The 26,030-nt window shown below is 42.0% G+C and overlaps 2 protein-coding genes across 3 annotated transcripts; one reads left to right on the forward strand and one right to left on the reverse strand.

Annotated features, from left to right (window-relative positions):
- Positions 1–264: 264 nt before the first annotated feature.
- Positions 265–13,939, reverse strand: ferry3 (FERRY endosomal RAB5 effector complex subunit 3). Of its 2 annotated transcripts, none has more exons than XM_026176739.1 (14): positions 13,850–13,939; positions 13,289–13,477; positions 12,934–13,079; positions 8,118–8,329; positions 7,674–7,773; positions 7,383–7,507; positions 6,385–6,491; positions 6,111–6,308; positions 5,717–5,845; positions 5,133–5,201; positions 4,839–5,041; positions 2,685–2,742; positions 2,416–2,483; positions 265–1,400 (listed from the first exon to the last, which is right to left on the reverse strand). In XM_026176739.1, the coding sequence occupies exons 1-14, from the start codon at positions 13,926–13,928 to the stop codon at positions 1,308–1,310; spliced, it is 1,776 nt and encodes a 591-aa protein (XP_026032524.1). In that variant the 5' UTR covers positions 13,929–13,939; the 3' UTR covers positions 265–1,307. The 2 variants fall into 2 exon arrangements, with proteins under 2 accessions (XP_026032524.1, XP_026032526.1); XM_026176741.1 differs by having other exon boundaries at positions 8,118–8,299; positions 13,850–13,938.
- Positions 13,940–15,406: 1,467 nt separating this feature from the next.
- e2f4 (E2F transcription factor 4) lies at positions 15,407–25,699 on the forward strand. The gene is made up of 11 exons (XM_026176742.1): positions 15,407–16,034; positions 17,720–17,829; positions 18,547–18,708; positions 22,212–22,255; positions 22,340–22,404; positions 22,486–22,674; positions 22,773–22,842; positions 23,016–23,162; positions 23,267–23,302; positions 23,515–23,559; positions 23,914–25,699. Exons 1-11 carry the CDS (start codon positions 15,870–15,872, stop codon positions 24,027–24,029), a joined length of 1,149 nt encoding a protein of 382 aa, XP_026032527.1. The 5' UTR covers positions 15,407–15,869; the 3' UTR covers positions 24,030–25,699.
- Positions 25,700–26,030: the final 331 nt, after the last annotated feature.

A 26,030-nucleotide genomic window follows, 5' to 3' on the forward strand; every position in this document is an offset into this window, starting at 1 on the left:
CAAACTTTGTGAGAAACTAAATTGATTATCTGTCTGAAATGGCTCGTAGGCCAACCATTAGACGTGAAGGAATGTAATTCCAATGAATGACATGGATTATTAACTTTAGGGAGATTAGGTCCCCGTGGATAACCAATCAAGAGTAAATACAGCCTGGAGACGAACTCACTAGAAGTGCATCAGTTCTGGCAGACGGGTGGGGGCACAGAAAAACTAATCCTCCAGTGCTGAAGTCTGTCAGAGGCTTATGAGGAATACACCACATCAGTGTAGAGTGTTACTTTATTAAAACATAAAAAAATGTACACAGATAAAGTAAATATACAGAGTGCACATCTAAGTGTTTAACATAAAATACAACCGAGCTGTACTTTCAGTGCCGTTTCCCTCACTTAGAATAGATTGAGATGAATTTCAATAGGCAAAACGTTTCCTCCGATAAGCAAAGCGTTCAAGTACAGTTACTCTTTTTCACATTTTTGTCTTTAGGAACAGTGCCATCTACTGTTACGCAGGTGAGGGGGGAGGGGGACCGCACACATTCACACTCCCACAGAGAGTTAGCGGCAGTCGCCTCAACTGTCTGCAATGCAGTACAAAATCACAAGCACACCGCTCATATGAGCAGCAATGCAATTTGTCACTAGGACTAAAAGAGCCAAGTCCATGTCACTGAAGCCACAGCACCACGACATCATGCTGCTAAATCTCACTCGATGGCTGAACTGTAAGATCGTCTGTCACCACAAGAAATTCTTTAAGAATTAAATATGACAACAGCAAAACTAGCATTCAAGTTTGAGCCCAGATTGGTGATTTTTTCCTGCAATAATCAACATACTGTAAAAAGAAAAAAGTAAAGATATGACAACATGAAGAGTCACAAGTTTTTTACCGTTCAGCCCACTTTACACATTTGGTTGTCTCGTTTTTACCGACTTCAAGCAGCTGAATGTGAACAAAGTTGCAGCTTTAAAGGAAAGTGTCTGCAGTGCTGGCAGCTAATGTAATAAAACGCTGTCACCAGAACCACACCCTGGAGACTAAATGATAACTGCAGCAGCTGTTTTAGCGTGCCAGTGAATCCAGTCCTCTTCCAGTCAGAGTGAGTAGCTTTGGAAGGTGCAATAATAGGATAGTTCATCAATTCTTTTGCACTGAATGCCACCATAACTTAATTGTTTTTAAACAAATGGAAGTTATCTATGTCACAAAGTTTCTATATTCATCCTAGTTTAATAAAAACAACACAAAAACCCAAGACTTTACGTGTCTTCATTTGCCCGAATGACCTGAGGTGCAACCAATCAGTGCTTGGAGGTGAGAGTAAGGGTGGAGGAGACGCGGAAGATCTGCGGCAGCATGTTGCTCAACTGGTAGAACATTTCCTCTGAGATAGTCTGTCAGTACAAAGAGACACACAGAGGGGTGACCAGGGTTAGTGGGCGGTTTGCACGGAAACATCTTCTCTCCCCGTGCTGTGATAATGGAAAGATGCTGTTTAAAGTCCTCAAAAAACAAAAGTACAGCTGAACTCTTGGCGTCCAGTCAAGTATTAACAGCCTCTGTGGCGTCCTGACATGAAGTGAGCTCAGCAGCTGTGACTGGAACAGGGGACACACTCTAAGCACTGCCACCCGTCAAGTAAGAATGTTAAGTAATCCTAAAGCAGAAGCAGTCCCGCAAACACACGGCTTATATTTAGACACAGTATTTCTTTGAGTCGCAGACAACAATGTCGTTTCAGAAGCTGCTATTTTGAATGGTGTCTGAGCATGTAGCTGACAGGAAGCCGGTACAGTCAGAGTCCTTTGATGCCACTCGTTTTATCATCTTATCCTGTCAGCGGGAGCTCATTCTATAGGATCCACCGCCTTCCTGACAAACCGCAAAAACTCTGCACGTATAGCTTCGCAAATAGTAACGGCCGTGATTCATCCTGCACGGCAAGCTTAAATCAAAATATAACAGAAAACCTCGCTTCAAAGTTAACCCCGAATCTTTTTCCCTTTCCTTTATAACAAATTAACATAAGACCTGGATTTCCAACAAAGTGAAAGTGATTACACCTCAGTGTTGGCAAGCTGCACACTAATCCCATTGCTTATCACACATTTATGTGATTGAGTCTCTGAGCTTTCTTTTATCACAGCAGTGCAAATATGGAGCTAAAATATCCTAAAGCTCTGTAATCTATGATTTATGGCACGCTTTTCAAGCAGTCAACTCTTCGTAGTGTGCACTCGGAGACATGCACTGCAAGGCCAGGTGTGCCTTTTGTTACATTATGTACGTGCGAGGCCTTAAGTATACAATTCTTTAAAAGAAGCATGAAGCATTGCCGGAAGGCAGTCACTCAGAGAACAGCAGTGTATCCACAGGTACACGTTTTGAAGCCTGAATAACTGATCTCACCTTTGGCACTAGAAACTGGACTGTGCGTGATACACCGCCGTCCCACGAGGCCATTTCCATCATAAAACCTGCAAAGAAAATTTAGCATGAATATCACCATTCATTCTTACATTGCTGCATGCAATGTTAAGTGCAATTATTGTGTATTAATACATAATAAAGTAACACAGTATTAAGGATTCTGTATATTTATGTTTGACAGACGGTTGAACAAACAAGAAAAAACCCACCAAATGACCAACAACAGCTATGCATAACATCCATGTTACCTTTGACACATTTGAATACGAGCTCCGCCCTTTTAAGACACCACGGTATGGTCATCTCCTGCAATGAACAGAGAAGGAAGGTTGGTGTGAAATGAGACACACGGCGGTGAACTCAGACTGACGTACGACTTCATTTCAAAGACTTCATGTAGCACCACCATCACCTGCAGCGTACGAGCTCCACAGACCAAACAGGAAAAATAATGTGATCAGTTTTTGTAATGTGAAACAATGTTTCAAAAGACTTTTTGGCATCTTCTTTCATTTCTTTCAAATTTGTAACATTTTTAACGTTCTCGTATTACTTGTATCTGTGCTACAGTTCAAACATGATAAGAGAAAGAAAAGCAAACGAGTTGGTGGTGAATGATGTTACGGGTTAAAGTCACAGAACATTGGTACACAGATACTGTTTCTACAATATTACTCCACACAGAGCTGAATGCCGTCCTACACACTACAGAGCAGAGAGAACCTGTTATATGATGCGTCTTTGTGTCAAATCCAAAGCTTCTTATTAGGCAACTATGTCTAAACTGATGTTGTCAAAATGTTCTTTGTGCTAAATCAAACACTTCTATTTCCTTTCAGCTTTGAGTGTACTCCGCTGCAGTTTGTGCACAGTGATCTCATCTTGCAAACTACCTGTTCTCACTGCAAGGAGTGTAACAGAGAGTCTTTGCCACAACGCACACTCTTGTTTACTTGTACGTTTTGTATTTGGATAAGCTGCACAGGCTTTAGTGAGGGATTTCTGAATATTCATTCAGCTTTTTGGTAGGACTGAAGCGTAAACAGGAGCACTGAAGGCGACTGTGGCGTTTGCCAAACAGTTTGAGGCAAGAACAAAAGTGTTTCTTACAGCCAGGAAAATGAACACAGCAGTCGTGAAACAGTCAACGTCTGCAAAGTGGCTCCAAATGAACCCAGTTTTCAGTTTTATCTACACAAACCTTTAACCATATATTATAGTGACACTGAGCATTTATTATGTGAACCTCTTTCCTCAAACTTCAAAGGAAAAAGAAAAACCAAAATAAGAACAAGAGCAACAGCCGTGCTGGATTTGGACTGTGGTCTGTAGTTCATGTAGACAAACTAAACCAGTTGTTGTAACACTACAATAGACTTGTACAAACAGGCAAACATCTGTGCTCAAAAGGGAAATGCCTGAAAAAGAAGCTGGCAGATGGAAAGTTTTGAAATGAGAAGCCTTCAATCAAGTATCCTCTGCTTCTCGAGGCTTCCAGAGCTCCAAAACTTTAGTTTTATGAATCTAAAGACTGTTGATTAGGCAGCAGAAGAAAAATTAGGCATCTATAAAGAGGCTTGTTGAACTGATTATGTTATTATTGGTAACATTACTCAGTTAAATAACCAACAAAGGACATCTAATGTGATTAAAAACAAAGAAACAAATGTAACAGACTAAATACAAGAAGTTTCACAGGAAAATACTAGAAGTGTCCGCTCGCTTCACGTCGAGGCTTTTTCTGTTATTGACCCAAACATGTGAGCACTGACTGTCGCTGTGCGTATGTGCTCTGTACGATCGGTGACCCAAATAAAGTTGTAGTCTGAGTCTACAGTTCGTGTCCAATGAGTCAGACGTTACCGTACAGGAATAAGCACAAGCTTAAAGTCAGTCTGGGTGCTGACAGTCGGGAAAGTTGCACAGCCATCAGGTTTTGGGGTTTGACGCAAGTGCAAGACCACAGACGAACCTCACAGTTTGTGACGTACCCTGTTACAACATCACTGAGTAACAATGCACTCATAGCAGTTTTTCTGGGAACCGATCCTGATTACTCAAAACCCCTTTTGCTTCCCCCCCACCTGTATCAAATAGCTGACAGTAGAGCTTCAAACAGGTAACACAAGAAAAGAAAGAAGGCAATAAAGCACGAATCCAAGACCAGAGTCATCGAATAACGAACGTTTCAGCCCCAGCCGGCTGAACTCAAACGCCTCCCATCAACATCGGCCGCTTTGAAAACGTTTCTCAGCACCATTAATCACTAAAGACCTGGACGTCTGCTGGTCCAATAAACTTGCAGTCATTTGCTCCACTAAGATTATTATATTACAATATGCAGTTTACAAGCGTTTATTCTTGCAGCTGCACTCATGCAAGCATTGAGAGCGTCTTCTTACCTCGGACATGTCGTGGACGAGCAGCAGAGGGATGGTAACGGTGGTGATGTCGTGAGTGCAGCACACCTTGAGGATGTTTCTCAAGCCCATGATGGCTGGGTCCCGGGCAGTGATGTTCCCTGATCGGACGTTGTCATCCACACACAGATGGAAGACGGCGTGGACCTCCGACAGGTTGGAGTGCCGCGTGATATAGAACTCACCTTTAGGAAGAGATGTCGCCGACAGAGTTAAAATATAAAATGATGCTCTAGAAATAATCTGCTGGATAATCACAAACTGTTTTCTTAATACCTGGTAAGATATTCGAGGGATTTCTTTCAACATTTTTGCTCTTATCATCACCGCCGTTCTTTTGAGTCTCTGTAAGGATACAGGATTGCAGAATAAAGCACAAATCAGCAGGAACAATGCTCATCACACTATGTCAAAGGGACAAAAAGTGTTAGCAGTGGATCTGTGACAGGCTTGGAAGCCAGTGGGCCTGTATGTGTACACCTCTACTCAGTAAATCACTTATGCTGTGATAAAATCAACATCTTCTATTTCCTGACAGCTTAATCCCGCTCTCATACTGCTAGCATAACACTGAAATGTCCCAGCTCCACGAGGAGCCTGTCAGTGTGAGCTTCGTGTAAAAGCCAGACTCGTACAGGCAAGTATACGCGTTTACTTGCGTCCTATAACTTTTATTTTATTGTTTGTTTGAGAAAGGCTTGAATTTTACTCATATGTTATATTATGGTATTAAAACAGGAGATAAACATCTTGTTTTCCTGAAGAATGGCTGAAACTATAAAAAACCAACCATAGCATCAAGAATAATCAAATTTATTCCCCAAGATTTCGGGACCTCCAGGCTGAGCGAAATGTCTCACCAGGCTGGTCTTTGTGCTTGCTGCTCCGCTGGGCTCTGGCGTACAGCACCACCTGCTGCACCTCCTCCAGCTGCTCTTCTAGGCAGGGGAAGTGGAAGTCTGTGCACTCCTTTGCCACAGTTGCAAAGTCTGTGGGTTGACATAGAGCAGGCCCCAGATGAACTCAAACACAGTGGAACCAAATGACTGCTTAGCCTCAAGTTCAAACTTAAAGTTAAATGAAACCCACAGTAAGTGAATAAAACACTTAAAGTTTGGCTTCTCCCAGTAAAAGAAAAGAGAAGGTAAACAGAAACAAAATATCCACGTTACAGCCAAAAACCACTCTTTGCAGGTAAAAGCAGGAATCAACATACATATATGTAACTACATTATACACTGCGTGCTCCCTGACCTCTCTTGATGCCACTGTAGGAGTTGACCCTGTTATCGACCAGGAGCACCAGACCGCACAGTGAGAAGGAGTACAGCGAAAGAGCCGTCTGCAGCCGCCGCAGCTTGGCGCCGCTGCTGCCGTGTCGTCTGTGTTTGCAGAAATCCAGCACATCTGCTCGGACCAGTCGCAGGTTGTGCATCGTCTTTAGCTGCGCTCCTGCAAATTTTTATTGTGTTAACTGTAACAGCGATCCCTGATCTGCGCACAAATACTGGGGAAGCATGTGAAGTACCTAAGTGTATGGTGAAACTCTCCTCCAGCTGAGGCTGTTCCTCGAACATCCTGGCACCCAAATCTGCGGCTTCTGACAGCTGGCTGGGCTGCACCTTAATCTCCTCGCTGGAAAATTGAGAGGGACGAGAAACCAACCCTTAGCACGTCTGCGGATTCAAGGAAATCATTTTATGGAACCGACGGTTATAAAAAGCTTGAGCTTTAGTTGCAGCTGAGGTTTAGTGGGCGAGTGGGCGTGGGTTATACAGGTTAGTAAAGTGAAGAGTTTGATCCCAGGATCTGCTAAAAAAGTTACTTCTGCCGTGGCAGGTAAACGCACACCTTAGCCTTGTTTATCAAGTTTAAGAAATATATTCTAGAAACAGACCCACGAGTGACACGTGCATTGCATTAACTATTCTCACCAGTGTCCGGTGTAAAATTTCATAAACCAGCATTAAACCCAGGAAATCAGCCTGTTTAACCAGTGTTATTATCACAGCACATATCAGATAATGATGCTGCACTCACTGCAGGTTTTCTCCTTTAAAGGAAAGAGTAAGACTCAGCAGCTGACTCTGGTGTTTATCATCTCGAATCGACTGTTTTTGGTAAATGGCCTGTATTTGTATAGCGCTTTACTAAGGACCTCAAAGCGCTTTACACATCCAGTCATCCACACACTGGTGATGGCAGCTACGTTGTAGCCACAGCCACCCTGGGGCGCACTGACAGAGGCGAGGCTGCCGGACACTGGCGCCACCGGGCCCTCTGACCACCACCAGTAGGCAACGGGTGAAGTGTCTTGCCCAAGGACCCTTCCAATTACAAGGCAAACCCCCAACTCTTGAGCCACGATTTTGTTGTACCTCGAAATCCATGAGAGTATTGTCACACACCTGAAAAGGCTAGCTTGGGTAAATGCGAGCAGAAAGTGAGGTTTCATATATCAAAGAACAAACACAAAGACAGGCTGCACTGCAGTGTGCACACACAGATACACAGAGAAGAACTCACTTTATTTTGCTGCTGTTGTTGGATTTCTGCAGGTCCTGGTGCAGTTTGACCACCCAGTCTTGGTATTCATGCTTCTGAATGCCCGTCACTTGTTTAAGCTCGCTTGCCCACTTGTTTTCGAGTACCTGTTCATCGATGACAATGTCAAACATTCAGGGCTTTAAACAAAAAGCTTACTTGAAAAACAAACCACCTGTATCTCCTGAAATGTCACAGGTGAAATCATCTTTTTTTAACCAACACTTCTATTAACACTGAGACAAACTACCGAGCACCTCGGCTTCCTTTCACCTGTTGTGCATCAAAGTGTTGAGAAGCTACTGCGTTCACATCCTGGTCACTCAGTGTGTTTCCCAGCTCATGCATGACTTTGTCCATTTCTGCCGCTTGCCTACAAAACAGGAAAGCATTTATTGATTTTTAACAGATTGTTGGGAAAGTACATAAACATTCATAAAACATGATAAAAATTATCTCTGTGGTAGGAAACAGATATTAAATCATCTTAAGTGTGGTTGCTTAAAGGGAAAAAAAAGATCTGACCTAATTTTAGTCCATGGAAGAAATTTGAGATGATGATCTATTTGATAATAGTTGTGTAAGAGGGGAGGGCTGAGAACTAACATTGGCCAACAAACTAAAGGCAAAACTGTTGGCAATAAATATTTAGAAATAAGACAGAAAAACATGTTCAGGAAATCCAAAGATCCCAATCAAATGCTGCCTAACACCAACCTCTCCTGAAGCTTCTTAATCTCCATGTCTCTCTCACTGATGAGCTCAGAGATGCTAACAAAGTAGTTGTGCTCCAGGTTGAGCAGCGTATCTGAGGCGGGGGAGTGGATCAGTTCATGGTACACATTGGCAAAGTCCTCATCCCAGCTGGGCTCTTCAGGCCGCGCATGTTCCAGCGTCGTCTGCAACAGTGACGGCAGGAAGCAAAACATCTTCTTGTGAAACGACAGTTGTAAGCAGTTAAAGAAGGGTGGAGGTACAGTGCTTAACCATGATCAGACTGTGAACAAGAACAGTAAGCAAGCAGCTTATTTTCAGCACAAGTAGCCAAACAAAGAAGGCAAAATACAGAGTCGCACTTTCTGTGTTATGACCTGCAAAACATACGAGGCCAGTTGACCCAGTAAATGCAAAATAACAGCACTCTTCAGTGTGAACACCCCTCATTTACACAGGCTCGAGAATGTTTAGGCAACAAACTCCATGCAAGCGGGACTGCAGGCAAACTGCTAAATGTGCGAGTGCAGCGGGAGCTGATCTCAGCGGCCTTCCTTAAACATGAAGCGAGGCATTTGGGTTTAAAGAAATGTCTCAGTGAACACACCATACACGAAACCACAAAGTCTGCTTCTCACAATTGTGTTTGTTTGTATTTATCCACAGCACAAAAGTAATGACTCAATTCTCGGGCATGTGAATATATCCCATCTCTGGTGGGAAATGCATCAAAGTAACCAAGTAAAATGCTTGCGAGAGACATTAAACACAGCGTGAGGGCTCATGTAATGAGATTTTGTTTGTTTGTTTGTTTGGGGGTTTTTCTTCGAGGGGTCCAGAACTCATGAATAATCAATTACTGCTCCAGTTCTGTTTAAATGACTTTAATGATCCATGACCGCTCCAAAGTTAGTGAGAGTGTTCAAGGACGCTGCTGTGCTGCTGCAGAAACATGGAGCTGTATTTATCAGGGTCTGTTAGGCAGCCAGCGCATGAAATGTATTTTTGGAATACCTGCCAAGCTTAAAAAGCACCGTCCATAATATTAACAGATATTTTTAACAGAAACATTTGTCCACACAGTTTTACAAATTTCTGTATTGAATCTAATCTGTTTCCTGTGTCACTGAATGAGACAGTTGCAGCACGATTCTTTATTCTAACGGCCACATGGCATTTTGAAGTTATAGTTTAAACACACAGTGTTATATAACAATAGCGACGCTTATGGAAGATGTTTTCTGTAACTAAGGCTACGTTCACTCTGCAGGTCTTAATGCTCAACTCCAATTTTCTGATCAAATCAGATTTTTTTGTCTGCTCGTTCACACGACAAATAAAATGCGACAGCAAACGCGCTCTAGTGTGAACGCTCAGAGCGGCCGCGTGCGCAAAAGAAGACGTCACACACGACGCGCTCTGTTTAGACCCAGAGCAACAGTATTGTTTGACTGATGGCCTTAATATAAAGACTTGTTTCGTACTCTACGTTTCCCACTTTTGCTTTAAGTTATAAAGTTATTTTGTTATTTACATTTGGCCTAATAATGACCCTGATTGCTGTGTTAGAGGAGCGCTGCTTCTAGCTGCAGATTTCTGTCAGAATCTGCAGATTATACAGAACAAATAAAATGTTCACGTTGTCTTCCCAACAGTTTCACTGACATCTACACCAGATGGTCAGGAAGCGTTCGCGATGTCTTCTCCGGCGCTGATAATGGCGTCTGTCTTGTGTCAGTGACGTAAAAGACGGATTTAATGCGACATGACCATCAAACAGCAGTCGCTTTCTGAAACATCAGATATGTATCGGATTCAGGACCACATACCAAAGTGACCCAGATCGGCTTTGAAAATATCAGATTTGTGCCGTTCACACTGTCAGACCATGATCGGACAGATGGTCGCAGAGGGTCAGGAAAGTCGGATTTGATGCGCTTTCGCCTGCAGTGTGAACGTAGCCTTAGTTATGGTTAGTTATAGTTAGGCACCAAACAAGACTTTACTTTAAGACAAATGATTTGTAACTGTTAATAAAATATCGTGTGTGAAGTTAAATGTTTTTCATTAAAATTATACATCCTTCAGCCTAAAATAGATAACATTAGAAACAGAAACTTGCTGTAAGGTTGTACAAACAACTAAGGCAGTAAAACTTATAATCCAGCCTCAGCCTCCTAGAAGAGCCACCTATGGTTTATATTTGAAAGGTGATTTTCAGAAAGGTTGACCTCTGAACTATCCATTCTCTTAACCACTTATCCAAAATATCTTGGCTGTCACAGAGTAAGCGGAGGGGTGCATGCTGGGCGCTGTACTTCAGCATATCCAAAGGATCTTTCAGTTATCTTGTTTCAGTTAGTCTAACATCAGCAATCAGGCTAAGCGGTCACATAAAGCGGGTTATCTACTCAATAAGTTAACCAAGGATTTATCAACCTAGCTACGATTGCATTAACACAGAAAGGGCGACACTGACAGCATCTGATCGATTACAAACATATTCAAGTTTGCTAAGGAAGATAAAACTATAACATTAGAAAACTATGAAAAGGTTAAACACATAATACAGACTAAATATAACATTTAGGGGTGCAACGATATTCGTATGGATATTGAACCGTTCGATACAGTGCTTTCGGTTCGGTACGCATATGTATCGAACAATACAACATTTGTAATTTATTTTATCAATTTTCCTTCTGACGATGCTGTCTGTGTTGAGCGCTCAGTGAATCTGTGTTCGACTACTCCGCCTAGGCTGCACTGTCCAGCGCAGATCCACTGAGCGCTCAACACAGACAGCATAGTCAGAAGGAAGAGCGCAGGGCAAGCTAGCGAGACAGAAGTTAAGCTCTCCTTGCAACATGGCAAACTGAACCTCCCCCACCCTCATTCAGATCTGGCGTTTGGAATTATTTTGGTTTTCATGTGACGTATGACCCTGAAGGTAAGCGAGTCATGGACTAAAGTAAAACAGTATGTTGGATGTGCCATGCAATGCTTAATTACATTGGTGTGAACTAGTGTGTTAGCGCAGTTAGCTCGTTAACGTGTTGGCCGTCTAGCCCCATGCACGGGGCGATCGGCGGTAGCTCGTTAACGGAGATTTGCCGTGTTGTGGCATTAACGTCATTTCAACGAGATTAACCTGAAAGCACTAGTGGGAACACAACGAATATGACTGCACATTTACGCCGACATCATCCTAGTGCAAAGACCAAAACAACAAGCATGCTACTAACTTTAGCCGAGTCATTTAGACAGCTGTTAGCACGTGATTCTCCTTATGCTGCTGAGAATATAGCCCAGAAGAAGCGGATAGTATAGCTTTTATTTTGGAAAGAGCCATTTCTCTGTAATAAACTCTCTTTTCCAAAGATGAGTGATTCCTCAATCAGATACAGGGCTTGCAATATCGCTAGCCCGACGTCCCGGAGCTAGCGATTTTTCCAGTCGGGCTACCAAAATCTATCTCTGCCCTGCCCGTCGGGCTATTGTAGGAAAAATATATGTCAATGCTTTTGCATTCTTTCGGAAATGTAGCTGGGTAATTATGTCATTGGCATCGGTGAGCCACTGTCAATATGTGACATATTGAAATCATGTTTGAATTTGCGCTTGTTTTTTGCTTTCACTTTGCAATCATGCGAACTGTGTATAGAGAGCGACAGCACTGATCTGTGAGTGATGATAATTTGTGCACCAATTCCTCTGACATCGTCTTATTAATCGTTAGCTTACTATGCAAACATGACAAGTGAAATCTCCCGCAGCTTAAACATGTGAGAGGTTGATCGTGCAGAGAATCGCTGAGCTTATGTGAGTGAGTGTGTAAAAGCAGCAGGATATATATTTTAGTTCTGCTGAGCCAAATAAGACAGGTCAGGGTGAAGAAGTGACAGCCAAAGAAAAGCTTACCACAAAACGGAGAAGTTATGACAAATCAGACTATAAGGCAAAAAGAAAGTGCAGCTTTATGGTTTCATGGACAAAAGAATTTCTGTGGCTGCAATATGACGAGCTAAATAACCAGGGCTGCACATAAGTGGTCCGCAGGTGCGCATTCGCTGTCAAAATAAAAAACACGCACAAGGGTTAGGGTTAAATTTAAAAACTGTACTTTTGAGTTAAAAATATATATTTATAATTTTAATAAATGACAAATTAAAAATGCATGAACATTTTTTTGTATCGAAAAAATATCGAACCGTGACACCAAAGTATCGAACCGAACCGAACCGTGAATTTTGTGTATCGTTGCACCCCTAATAACATTCATATTTAAAAGAATTAATCAAGGAAGTTACATCTAAGAATCTATGATTCTTACTGATGCCAATCAGAGAAAGGCAAAAACTTTAAGACACTCCCACTCTCCATCCAAAGGGATCTTTCAGAAATTTCTGGAGAACCGATTAGTCAGTAAGAGGTGATCGTGTACCTGCTGATCTCTAATCTATAGCATAACCTGCTCCAGAGCATGTTAGGTTTTCAAGCGTTGCCCCACTGGTAAGAAGTGAACCACCTCCTTAATTCTGAAAACTCAGGGTTCACCGTTAAGGTGCATGGATACAGCGAATTCCTGCTGTGTGGTACCAAGCGTCTGGACAGGTCACCAGTTCATCACAGGGTGGACGCACAGAGACAGACACCCACTCCACACTCACATTCACACCTACTTTTCCTGACGTGCACGTCTTTGGGCCCCAAGCAAACACACAGAAAGGCCCCAGGTGGCTGATGGATTCGAACCCAGGCCCTAGTTCACACAGTGCTGTGTTTAACACGATAAAAGCACAATGAAATGCGTTATTACCTCCACGTAAGACCTGGTCCATGCACTGGTGAGCTTGTTTACATCTACGTCTCCTGTCGTGAGTCTTTGCAGTGCCAGCTCTGCCTCTCTGTCATAATCCAGAATCGTCTCCTTCTCAACGAAACTGGAAAGTGAGTTTTTCAGTTCTAGAGCAACAAAAGACACAAAGTAGATATTTAAAAAAAGAAAGTCTTTCAGGTCTGTGCAAGCAAAGTGGAAAGTGCAACTCTGTAGCTTTGTACAAGAAATGTAACAAGCTCCTGTAATCGAATGCTTTAGTGCAGCTTCTAGCTGTCTTATGTTACAGTTAGGGCCGTGGTTATACTCAGGGAAGGGGAAAGAATAACAATCTCACCACTTTCTAAGTAGCAGGGTATTTTGTGCAGCAGCATCAGGCGTCCGTGAAGGTCACTGATGTTCTCCTGCACAGGAAGCTGCAGGGGCACTTTAAGGACACAGTTGTGTTTACCTGCCCTGAACTCGAACACAAACTCCTTCTCAGTATTGCTGCTTGCCTTGGCTTTGTTCTTCTTCATGGTCACAGCTGAAAAAACAAAACAAGATAGCAGAAAACCATGAATGAATTCAAGCCTCCGGTGCTGCGCCACTTTTACACTGTCGCATCAAATCTGTGACACAACCGATGTTTGCGCACAAAAACACGGTATTCACGAGCTACAACAAAGGCCGTAAATATTTGTAACTTAATCCCTGCTAAATAGCTGCTCAGTTTGTTAACGTGAATCTCAACGTTGGCTAGCAGTGCGGCTAACAACTTAAAGTACCACATATCTAACAATAAATAAATAAATAAACAGAATAAAAATAACAAAACACAAATCTGACAAGACGGCCACAGTATTATTTTTTCAATATCATGTGATGAACATAAAACCTTTCTAAAACTCAAAATTACCTGCGTCTGGATGAATGTAATAACGGTATTTCCTGTAGCCTTCCTGTTTATCGTTGAGCTCGCAGTCAGCTGACTGCATGTGACAGCAGAAGCAGATTCGCGGCGCAGAAGCTCGGGGGTTATTTTTATAATTTTTTATATTTCAACTCTGGGTCACCACTGATAACACATTTGTATGCAGCTCTGATAAAATTTAATTTTTGTATATTTTTTAGTGTTGGACTTTTTAAAAACGTTATTACCGTCACGAATCTGCTGACTTGAAAGATTTAACTTATTGGGATTTTTCCCTTGGGCACTAGCTCCCCCTGCTGGTTTAAAATAGTGTCGGCTGCATGGCGTGGTTATATATCAGCTGCCAAAAGGAATCTATTATTTCTCTTAACAATAATTCCAAGAAGAATAATTATTTATATAATATTCAGTATATTAATATTTATTGAGCTATTCAGAGGTGGACTGACTGGTGTGTTTCAGATCATTGTTCCCCTGCGAATTCCAACTGCGCTTGAGCTTCATAACATGAACCGACGGGCAAACACTTTTCCTCGGTATTTTCTGTTAGGGAGAGAATTTATTGTTCCATCACTTACAGCAAGTAATTCAGGTCCCGAAGCAGCAAAGCAGCTTCAGACCAACAGACTACCACCACCACGCTTAATGGGTGGTATGATGATCTCTTTTATGATCCAAACCTTCCAAAAAGTTCAACTTTTGTCTCATCAGTCTTTTTTTCTCCAAATGTGGTGAGATGACTCTTGTTTTACTTTTGATCAGCAACGGGTGGTCACCGATCTTAACTAGGGCCTGCATTTCACCACTATTCCAAGTTTTCTCCATTTGTAGATAATGACTCTCATTAGCCAAGGGAATTAGAGAATGATTTTTTTATTTATTTTATTTTATTTTATATACAGAGGGACGTGGATAGCTTTTTTTTTACTCCTTAATAAAATATTAATCATTCAAACACTGATTTTGTTGAATTTACTACTAAGAAATCAGGAAGGGATTAAAAAATTTTTCACACGACTATAAACGTCAGCTTGGACTTTGTGTAAGATGCTTGTCTAAGTTGGTGGTAAACCAAAACATTCAAATGAACAATCTGCAGTGTACAAAACTAGCATGCCGACAAAAAAGGAGAAGTACACCACGCCTTTCCCTAATGTTTTCAACCGCATGATCTTTTTTCGCAGATAAACATTTGAATTTGGTCAGGTGCCATGAAGAGTCAAATGATAAATACTAGAATATGAATCACTGATACGTGTACAAGCGCGTTTAATATATAAAAAACACAAGATTGTACATTTAATATACAGACTAAAAATATGTCGTGCAGTCTGTGGGGAAACTTATACTATTTATTTATATAACGTATATGAAGATATTTGTGTGTGTGTAGTTTTAAAGGACTTCTTAATTCTAAATAATTCTAAATACTCTATACTCTACTATCCTAGAAAGTAATTGCCCGCGCGCACGCAAGCTAGCGTAGGCGTGTACGTGCTTTGACGCGTGCGTGTGTTTTCTTCAAGTTTGAGTCAGTAAGGGTGCGTCTGAAACTAGCACTACTACATTAATCCGGAGAAACTCAGTGTTGTTGCTATAAACGAAAATAACAGCGAAAAGAATTTGCAAATTAACCTTTAATTGCGAACAATAGAACGGCGCACTAGAAACAATGTAATGACTGTACAAGTCTTGGCGCTGTCGCTTTATTCCACAATCTTTGACGATGGAGTTTTCGCAGACACTCCCTTGAATGATTGAACCGTCCCGTCATACCTCGCGTGGCCAACGGCTCTCCGCCGACTGTTCGCTCATTGAATTACCGTGTTCAGCCTGTTCGGCTTGATTTGGGGCAATAAATTGGAGAAACGCGGGTTACACCAGCACATTTGAAAGCCGTCGCGCTATCCCGGCCTTCTGCTTATCTGACTGGGCGTGCTTTCCTGGGCTCGCTGGCTGGTTTTGGTCGGGGAGGCAGGGGGAAGTACGGAGCTGGTCCCGAGTGATGATGGAGCTGGAGTCGGCCAGTAACAGAGGCGACCTGGTAGCTGTGGGGGACTCGCTGCAGCCGCAGACCCCGAGCAGGCACGAAAAGAGCCTGGGGCTGCTCACGACCAAGTTTGTGACTTTACTACAGGAGGCGAAGGACGGGGTGCTGGACCTAAAAGCTGTGAGCATGCAACCCGGGGTCTTTGTTGTTAGCTAGCACATGTCATTTGGAGCCTGCCCGCTGTCGTTACACTTTCGCTAGCTTGTTAGCCTAGCCTAGCTGTATGACAGGCTAATTCGAACGGTTTTCTTTCGTGGCACTGCAGTTTCAATACACCCGGGTTACTTTCAAACGCAACTTAAATGTTGTTTTCAAGTTTTTAGCTAGAGAACTGAGCAAAGACAACAAGTGAACTTTGAGAACACCGGTCAACTTTTCAGACTCTGCCCCCTGCAGATTCAAAGTTTAAAAAGTGGGTCAGCTTTTGTCGCTTTCTTTTGACTCGACCCTGCTGCATCTTCACACATGAACAAATTTTCTCTGATTGATAACGTCTTTGTCACTTAACGACATGCATTCACTGTGTTAGTTTCCCCGCAGCTACTCGGAGAGCATGTGTCCTAAAGGACAGTGCATTCAGTCACCGTCCTTGTTATAAGCGCTTCTGATATTACACAATGAGCTGCTTTTAGATTAACCATAAGTAACTGGGTACTTGATAATTGTGCTCTTCTACACTTATAAATAGAACTACAGTCTGAAAAGTCTAATATTGTACTATTTATACTATTTGGCTTCAAAGTCGTAAAGTTTAAAACGTGTGTTTAAAGTGAAAACCAGACTTTACCAAACTTCTCAGCTCGTGTTATAAATAGAAGCCTTTCACAAACTGCCATTCATGTTTTCTTAAACCAGTGAACCAGAAGGCAGCCTGACCAGCCAAGCATTACTTGGACTGTGTCACAGTGGCTGCTGGGTCTTAGCAGATAGATTGGCTTCATAGCTTTTGACACTCGCAGCTGCACTGTGCAATGCTGATAAAGTGCCAACCCTCTTTTTCCCCTCCCTGTCTCCTCAACTTTAATTTTCAGCAGTTTATTAGAATAGAATGGAATAAAATAGCCCTTTTATTGTCATTGTACATTTACAACAAAATTATGTATAGGTTAGTAAAGACATCAGGAATAAATGGCAAACAGAAGAGATGTATACAGTCTATAAATAAAACAATAGAAAGGCACACAATGGAGAGCAAAGTGCTTGGAGGTAGTGCAAAAATGCTATGATAATGAAACAAATTTACTGATTCATTCTGTAGTTGTGTAGTTATACTCTGTAACTTTCACACAACAAAGGACTTTTTTTCATTTTTCCAGGGATCCTGTTATTGAGATATGGAGCCATTACGAAAAAACTGACAGAAATTAGTTTGGTGCCAAAAAACAATTTTCTCCCCTGATTTTTAGGCTGAAAATAAATAAATAAATAAAATAATTGAAAGGCCATTTGCGTGCTGCAGGGTGAAGCATTTTATGTTGGGAATGTATATGAATTTATGTTACGTGAATTTTCAAATAGAGCTGTCATTAAGGAACTTCCATGAGTCCACTTTAGCCACAGGCCCTGACGATAACGCGTGGGCTTACAGTATCAGCACTTGCCATATGGTTAATGTTAGCATGTTGCACATCAGATGATTTGGGCTAGAAAGGAAGGAAGTTAAAATTATGCCACCATTTTTGGTGTGACTTTAAAAGTTTTTTGTTGCAGGGCACCTGTTGGCCTAGATACCACAGTCCCTGTCTATGCGTTAGCTACATAAGTGCTGTCGTCTGTGTTTTAAATGAATTTTTCTTGTCTTTCAGGCGGCAGACACCTTGGCTGTGCGTCAGAAACGGCGTATCTATGACATCACTAACGTGCTGGAAGGTATTGGGCTGATAGAGAAGAAGTCCAAAAATAGTATTCAATGGAAGTAAGTCCACATTTCATTTTGTTCTTCAAGTGATTGACAGGGCTTTCATGACAGAAGGATGATGTGCTTAGGTAATGATGGTACAAGCTATTTGAAACCATAAATGTTTTGCAAGAACTTGCATCACTCCCAAACCTTCCACTCTGCACAAGAGGCATGTGCTACAGATGCAGAGAGAGGCGGGCAGTAGGTGAGAACCTGAGGACTGTGGTGCCTGTTGGTGTTATTCTTTGCATGTTTGCGTTTCATGGAAGATGCTCTCATGGCGTTAGCTTCGTGGTAACGGGACAGAAATGACTAATGAACTGAAAAGTGCACATTCAGACTTTCAGTTTGCATAAATCATGAGGGCTGTAGGACTGACCACAGACCATATGCACTATAAATGCCACCTGAGTTACAATAACACCGCATGAAAAATAGAAAGACCCCGTCTACCGTAGCTGCAACTTCTAGGATATATTATAATAATATATTATAATAATATACATTAACATTTCAGTTTACTCAGGAGAGAAAAGAATATCAAAGCTTTAATTACGCATAAGTAAACTTTCTGAAATTTTCAAATCTTTCAGGTTCGGGCAAATTAATGTGACTCTGAGAGTCCAGGCTCTAATAAAAAACAGATGATCAGTGGCCAAGAGTTTTGTGTGTGCATGAAGGCGTCTTTATCTCCTCTCTGTACATAAACGTGCTATTACCGTTGTGTTTTAGGGGTGTTGGTCCAGGGTGCAACACCAGAGAGATAGCCGATAAGCTGATTGATCTGAAGGCGGAGCTCGATGACCTGGCCCTTCGGGAACACGAGCTGGACCAGCAGAGAGTCTGGGTCCAGCAAAGCATCAAGAACGTGACAGATGACTCCAACAACAGCCCATATCCTTCACTGCACAGTCTGTGGGTTTTAGCTGGAAGTGGTCTGTCCTGTGGTCAGGGATGCTTTAACACGATGGCTTTATTGAAGCTGCTTGTTAGATTGTACATTCAAATTTTATTTGTCACGTACACAGTCATACACAGTACGATATGTAGTGAAATGCTTGGACGACTGCTCGTGACCTAAAGAAAAAAATGAAAAGGCTATGAATAAGATAGGAAATAAATATGAAAATTAAAAAGGGTAAATTTAACTAGGAAGGAATAAAATAAAATATAAAAAATAAAATAACTGTACAACAAAATACACAATACACAGTATAGAACTATATAAGAATGTATGAAGAAATATATATATATATATACATACATACATACATACATACATACATACATACATACATACACACACTCACACACAATAACAGCAGCTGTACATTTTGTGTTTTCTAGTATTTAATTAGAGCAGTGTCAGATCTAGTGCATACCTGTGTGAGAGTTATAAACTAGTGGGTACTGCAAGGCAGGTTTATTTATAGAGCACAATTCAGCAACAAGGTGATTCAAAGTGCTTTACAGAGACATTGAAAACAAAAACAAAAAAAAGCAGGATTTAAAATTGATTAAAAAAAACAGTCGATAAAATCAGTAGTTAAATGTAAGTTTTGAAATTTAAGCTTAAAGTGTGGATTTGGTGCTTTATTCAAATGCAGCTGAGAACAGGTGAGTCTTCAACCTGGATTTAAATAAACTGAGTGTTTCAGCTGATCTGAGGCTTTCTGGGAGTTTGTTCCAGATATAAGGAGCATAAAAGCTGAATGCAGCTTCTCCGTGTCTGGTTCTGACTCTGGGAACTGATAAAAGACCGGATCCAGATGACCTGAGGGATCTGGAAGGTTCATACTGGGTCAGGAGGTCATTGATGTATTTTGGTCCTAAACCATTCAGAGCTTTATAGGCCAGCATCAGAACTTTAAAGTCTATCCTCTGACGGACAGGCAGCCAGTGTAAGGACCTCAGAGCTGGACTGATGTGGTCCACTTTTTTGGTCTTAGTGAGGACTCGAGCAGCAGAGTTCTGAATGAGCTGTAGTTGTCTGACTGATTTTTTAGGTAGACCTGTAAAGATGCTGTTACAGTAATCAAGCCTACTAAAGATGAATGCATGGACTAGTTTTTCCAGGTCCTGTTGAGACATCAGATCTTTCATCCTTGAAATATTCTTGAGGTGATAGTAAGCTGACTTTGTTATTGTCTTAATGTGTTTTTCTAAGTTTAGGTCTGCATCCATCACTACACCCAAATTTCTCGCCTGGTTTGTGGTTTTTAGGTGTATAGATTGAAGTTCTCTGGTGACCTGTAATCGTTTTTCTTTGGCACCTAAGACTATTACCTCAGTTTTGTTTTTGTTTAGCTGGAGAAAATTGTGGCACAACCAGTCATTGATTTCCTCAATGCATTTACCAAGAGCCTGTACAGGGCCTCGGTCTCCTGGTGACATTGTGATATATATTTGTGTGTCATCTGCATAGCTGTGATAGTTTATTTTGTTGTTCTTTATAATGCTGCAGGTTCATAAATGTTACTCTGAGCAATGCCAAAGATCTGACGTGATTCAGCTGTGGGTATTGGCATACACTGCCAGTCAAAAGTTTGGGCACAGCTTATCATTAATGGTTTTTCTTTATTTTTATTTACATTGTAGATTCTGACTGAAAGCATCAAAACTATGAATGAACACCTTGGAATTAAGTAGTAAAGGAAAGAAGTGTGAACTAACTCAGAACATGTTTTATATTTCAGATCCTTCCTAACAGCCCTTTGCTTTGATTCCTGCTTTGCTCACTCTTGGCCTTCTCTCCGTGAGCTTCATCAGGTCGTCACCTGAAATGGTTTCCAACAGACTTGAAGGAGTTCACAGAGATGCTGAGCACTTGTTGGCCCTTTGCCTTCCTCTGCACTCCATCTCATCCCAAACCATCTCCACTGGGTTCAGGTGACTGTGGAGGCCAGGCCATCTGACACATCACTGCATCTCTCTCCTTCTTAGTCAAATAGCCCAGACACAGCCTGCAGGTGTGTTTGGGGTCATTGCTCTGTTAAACATAAATGATGGGATGGCATGTTGCTGCAGGATGCTGTGGTAGCCGTGCTGGCTCAGCGTGCCTTCAGTTTTGAATAAATCCCCAAGAGTGTCACCAGCAAAGCCCCCCCCCACACCATCACACCTCCTCCTTCATGCTTCACCTTTGCACAAAAACACGGCAGGTGGAACCAAAGATCTCAAATTTGGACTCATCAGACCAAACCACAGGATGGTCTAACGTCCACTCCTTGTTTCTCAGACCAAACAAATCTCTTCCGCTTGTTGCTTTTCCTCAGTCGTGGTTTCTCAGCAGCTATTTGACCATAAAGGCCTGATTCCCACAGTCTGCTCTGAACATGTAGAGATGTGTCTGCTACTGGAGCTCTGTGCGGCATCTATCTGGGCTCTAATCTGAGCTGCTGTTAATGATTTCTGAGGCTGGTGACTCGGATGAACGTATCCTCAGCAGCAGATGTGACTCTTGGTCTTCCTTTCCTGGGCGTCCTCATGTCAGACAGTTTGATCGTAGTCTTGATGGTTTTGGGGGACACATTCAGAGTTTTAGTGTTTCCTGGACTGACTGACCTTCAGTTCTTAAAGTAATGATGGGCTGTTGTTTCTCTTTACTTAGCTGATTGGGTCTTGTCATAATATGAATCCTAACAGTTGTCAAATAGGGCTGTCAGCTGTGCACAACACACCTGATGGTCCCAACCCCATTAACAAGGCAACAAATTCCACAAATGATCGCTGACAGGCACACCTGTGGAGTGAAACCATCTCAGGTGACGACATCATGAAGCTCGTTGAGAGAAGGCCGAGTGTTTGCAGCGCTGTCAACAAAGCAAAGGACGGCTGCTTACAGGAATCTAAAATATAAGACACATTTAGAGTTATTTATCAGCTTTTCCTTTGCTACATAATTCCATAAGTCTTGCTTCATATATTTGATGTCTTCAGTATTTATATAAAATGTAGTAAAAATAAAGAAAAACCATGAACTGAACAGGCGTGTCCAAACCTTTGACTGGTAGGTTGGACTACAGTCGGACTCGTGTCTGCATTGCACAGTGAGCTGCAGCATAATGAAAGACAACCATAACCCTCTATATTAGTGTTCAAAGGTCTTCAGAGAGTATGAACTACAGGTGAAGCATTTCTTCCGTGACTTTTAATGTCTGAGGAAATTCTCCTAATGATGTCACAAGGTGTTCGGGGACTTTCTGAGGGCGTCTAATAAATATGCAGTTTAGTTACAGATGTAAAGGTTTCTTCTTTCAAGCTTAAACGTGAACTCTTTCAAATACTCATTAAATGTCTGTCAGTCATTGTTAGTGTTTGTGTACAAAGGTGTGCTGTTGAGAACACTTGAGTTTGTGTGCCAGATGTGGTTGCTGCTGCACTTAACACATTCATACTATGGCCTATGTAAAGCACGAAGATCTCTGTGGAGCATTTAAAGGTAATTGTTTCGCACGCTTGGATTTGCAGGCATTTCGCTCTTTCACTCAAAGCAACTGTTCTCACTCGCCACCTCCTTCCACAGGTGACACTCTCCTCGCCATCCGTGCTCCAATAGGCACACAGCTAGAGGTGCCCATACCAGAATCTGTAAGTGACGTCTGTGGTGGATTTTCCTCTCTCGGGTCCGGTTGTTGTTTCGCTCACGTCTCCGACTGTGCGTGTGTGCAGGTTCTCAACGGACAGCGAAAATACCAGATCCGTCTTAAAAGTACATCTGGTCCCATTGAAGTTTTATTGGTCAATAAAGACCCCTCCAGTGCCTCTCCCGTTGTTTTGCCCGTTCCTCCTCCAGATGACGTCCTACAGAACCTCCCAGCTCCAACACCTACCTCCCAGTTGCCCACTGCCACCACACAGGTCCATTTTCTCTTTGTTTAGTGAGTCTGAAGTGCCAATAATAAGAACAGTGATCTTATACTAGAGTACTGGACCACCTTTGTTTGTTTCCTCTGCAGGTCCCTAAAACAGCTGTTGCTCCTCCCACAAAAACAGCTCCTATCACATCGGCCATCCAGACAGCAACGGGTAAGGAGAATCGAGTAATCTTTTAATTGTCCCACACGGGGAAAATTGGTTGTAACAAATGGCGCCTGGAACGTTTCCTCTCAACACCCACACCGTTTCCTATCGTGGTTCACATTTTGTCCAACATTATGTCAAACTATGTTTTTGTTGTGTGATTCTTGCCTTTATCTCAGAGGTGACAGCCACCACAGCGCTCAGCCCAACAACCGAAACGCCCGCTGCAGTTACTCAGCAGCTGCAGTCGTCCGCCTCTCTGGACGGTCCCGCGTCGTCTTCTGCCTCTGCAGGATTCGAACCAATGAAGTCAGGTCCATCTGAGTGTGAGTGTTACCCCTGTTCTAATAAAGGTTTGGTTACAGTTGCCTGCGACACTGTTTTATTATTATTATTTATTTTTTTGGTTGTTTTTGTCTTTTCTCTGTAGTGCTGGACTTCTCTGAAATGTTTGACCCAACAAAAGGTAAACTTCTCCTGAGCTTACGTAGCTACATTATTGGTTGCTGTACATTGAACGAGTGCATTGGAAATATTTACCAGATCCTGACGTTCTGGCTTCTTGCAGAAGTTGACGTTTCCTTAGGAACGTTTCTGCTGATGCAGGCCACTTGTCTTCATTCTCCTGCAGACTTGGTGCTTTAAAAATGTCTCTTGATTTTATTGTTCCTCTGACAGAGATCATGAGTGGTGACCTGCTGGAGGACTTGATGTCATCAGAAGGTATGTTTGCTTACAGACGAGCTGGGATATTTGTATTTCTCAGATATTCCCAGAAAGATTCCAAAGTGGAGCGTTTGTGCAGGAAAATCTTAGCCCGAACGTGTTTGGGCTCATTTGGACGAAAGCATCATTTATCCCTCGAGAACCAGTAGAGCTCAACTGCTGAGATGACTCTACAAATATCTGCGTTCTGTTTGGAATTGAATGTCGAGCTGTTGGAGAAGAAGGAAATTGCAGTGAAGGATTTTTGGAAAAAATGATTTGCTTGTGTATTTCTAATTTATACCACGCTGTAAGGTGCCTGATCTCAGTTCTCTATAATAGGTCTCATGTATTTCTCTCTTTCACCCCCAGTGTTCTCTCCTCTCCTTCGCCTGTCACCTCCACCCAGTGACCACGACTACATATACAACCTGGACGAGACAGAAGGTCTGTGTGACCTGTTTGACGTCCCCATTCTCAACCTCTGACCTCCGAGATTGTCGTCAGAGCAGGAAACAGTTGGCCCAAATATAATCGACCCTCATTTTATCCGAGTTTTGCCCCTCCCTCTCCGTGACGGTGAAGGCGGGAGAAGGTGCAGGACAGCCATCCCCACCTGAGGAGCATTTAGGGGCACCTCTGCACTGACACGATGAGCTCCAGCTGAGCTCTGATAGCAGCTCCATGTGCCGCCTCCTGAAGAAACGCAGGCGAGAACAAAACGTTTTACTTACCGATTTTCCAAGGAAAGAAGAGTCGGAATTATATTTTTGGGGGATTTTTATGTATCATAAGGGGTTACGTTTGTGTATCGGCTGCGTGGGCACACTTGATGCGAGCGAGCTTGTGTGTCTGTGAGTGTGTTTTTGTATAGACCGATCTCTTAAGTCAGAAGTCTCCGGGATTTAAGAGAAACCTTTTACTATCAGGTTAAAAGTCATGGCACGCTAAGTTCATGCATGACGTCACTGAGTCCAAACAGAGCTGGTTAAAATGCACTGTCCTCATGTACATAGAGAATATATATTTTGTATTACCAGCGCATTAGAACTTCACAGAGAAATCATTTGCAGGTAAACCAAGTCGCCACACTCAGTTAATCATACCATGTAATCTTATATGAACTGCTTTCTTTAGCATAATGGGACATTTTCAAATCCTTCAGAGTTTGAGTGTTTTTTGTACCAGTTTCATGATCTTAATGCAAAACTAAGCCTATTTAAATTTGTGATACAAGGAATCATGGACCAAAAAACATCATTTAATTAAACGGTAAAACTTGGTGCTTGCTAAAATCAAAAATCTTCTGCAAACTTCGCTGTATAACTGACTTCAAGCTGGTACTAGTGCTTCTAAACTTGCAATTTTCTCCTTTTTTAAGAAAATCGGGCTCACTTTAGTCATTAACTCCTGTTTGTCAGAGGACAAACTCCCCTCTCCTTCCAAAATGACTTCTTTCACTCATAACGTATGTATATCAATGGCATCATTTGTATGTAAAAGGCATTTTTGATGTACTTTTTTATTGCTGCAGTGAAACGTGTATTTCTTGAATTATCCTTGTTTTTTTTTTTTAAGTGTATATGTGGCACAGATCCCTTTTTCTGTAGTTTTAATGGTTTTTGTTGTAAGCAGAAAATCTGCCCATCACTCTAAATTACACCTTTCACCTTAGTTTATTCTCTCTGCGCAAAGGACACGTAAGTGCTTTCTTCTGTAAAATCATTTCAATGTGTAACATCCTGTTTTACCCTGGAAGACGTGTGTTTGTACAGTATGTGCTGTGTATATCTCCCTCTACTGCTTGTATAGAATAGCATTTATTTTTTATACCAGCTAGATATATTATTACAGGATTCTTGCCACTGATTCTGAGCTACTCAAGAAATTTATCGACAAAACCTGCTTCAGCAAAGCATCCTTTCCCGTCGTTGCACTTTTGACGTCACTGTGGACAGACTGGTTGCTACTCATCCTCTCTTCGGTCGATATCCAGTTTTCGTGTTTTGGACAGTGTCGTGAGCTGCCGGGGTTCCAGCAGTGGTCGCTGAACAAATTGTATCCATGTAAGACTCGAGTATGCAGTCAGTTTTTAACAGGATCACAATTGCTAAGCTGTAGTTGCATCAAATGGAACACAATAAACACTTAAATATTATTTGCATGTTTTTGAGTGGCTTGTTACTTACTGGTCGTTTCTTACAGTACACACTTGATTTATTCCAACTGTAACTGGTAACCTGATTATGAGGAACTATTGAAGGATAAAAGTAATGGGATTCTGGGATTAGGCTCTTAGACTACTGGTCAACACATAGTGGACCATCTGCATAGAGTATCCTTCTATTATGTATCTGCCATATGGCCTTTAAAGCTTCTGCACATTGTGATGAAAGTAGAGAAACTGAGTCATAGCAGCCATTTGATAAACATACATCCCATTTTATGAGCTTCCTGTTGGCTCTCACTCCCGCTTATCTTCCTCCTCG

Source organism: Astatotilapia calliptera, chromosome 7 (assembly GCF_900246225.1).
Source record: "Astatotilapia calliptera chromosome 7, fAstCal1.2, whole genome shotgun sequence".
Classification (NCBI taxonomy): domain Eukaryota; kingdom Metazoa; phylum Chordata; class Actinopteri; order Cichliformes; family Cichlidae; genus Astatotilapia; species Astatotilapia calliptera.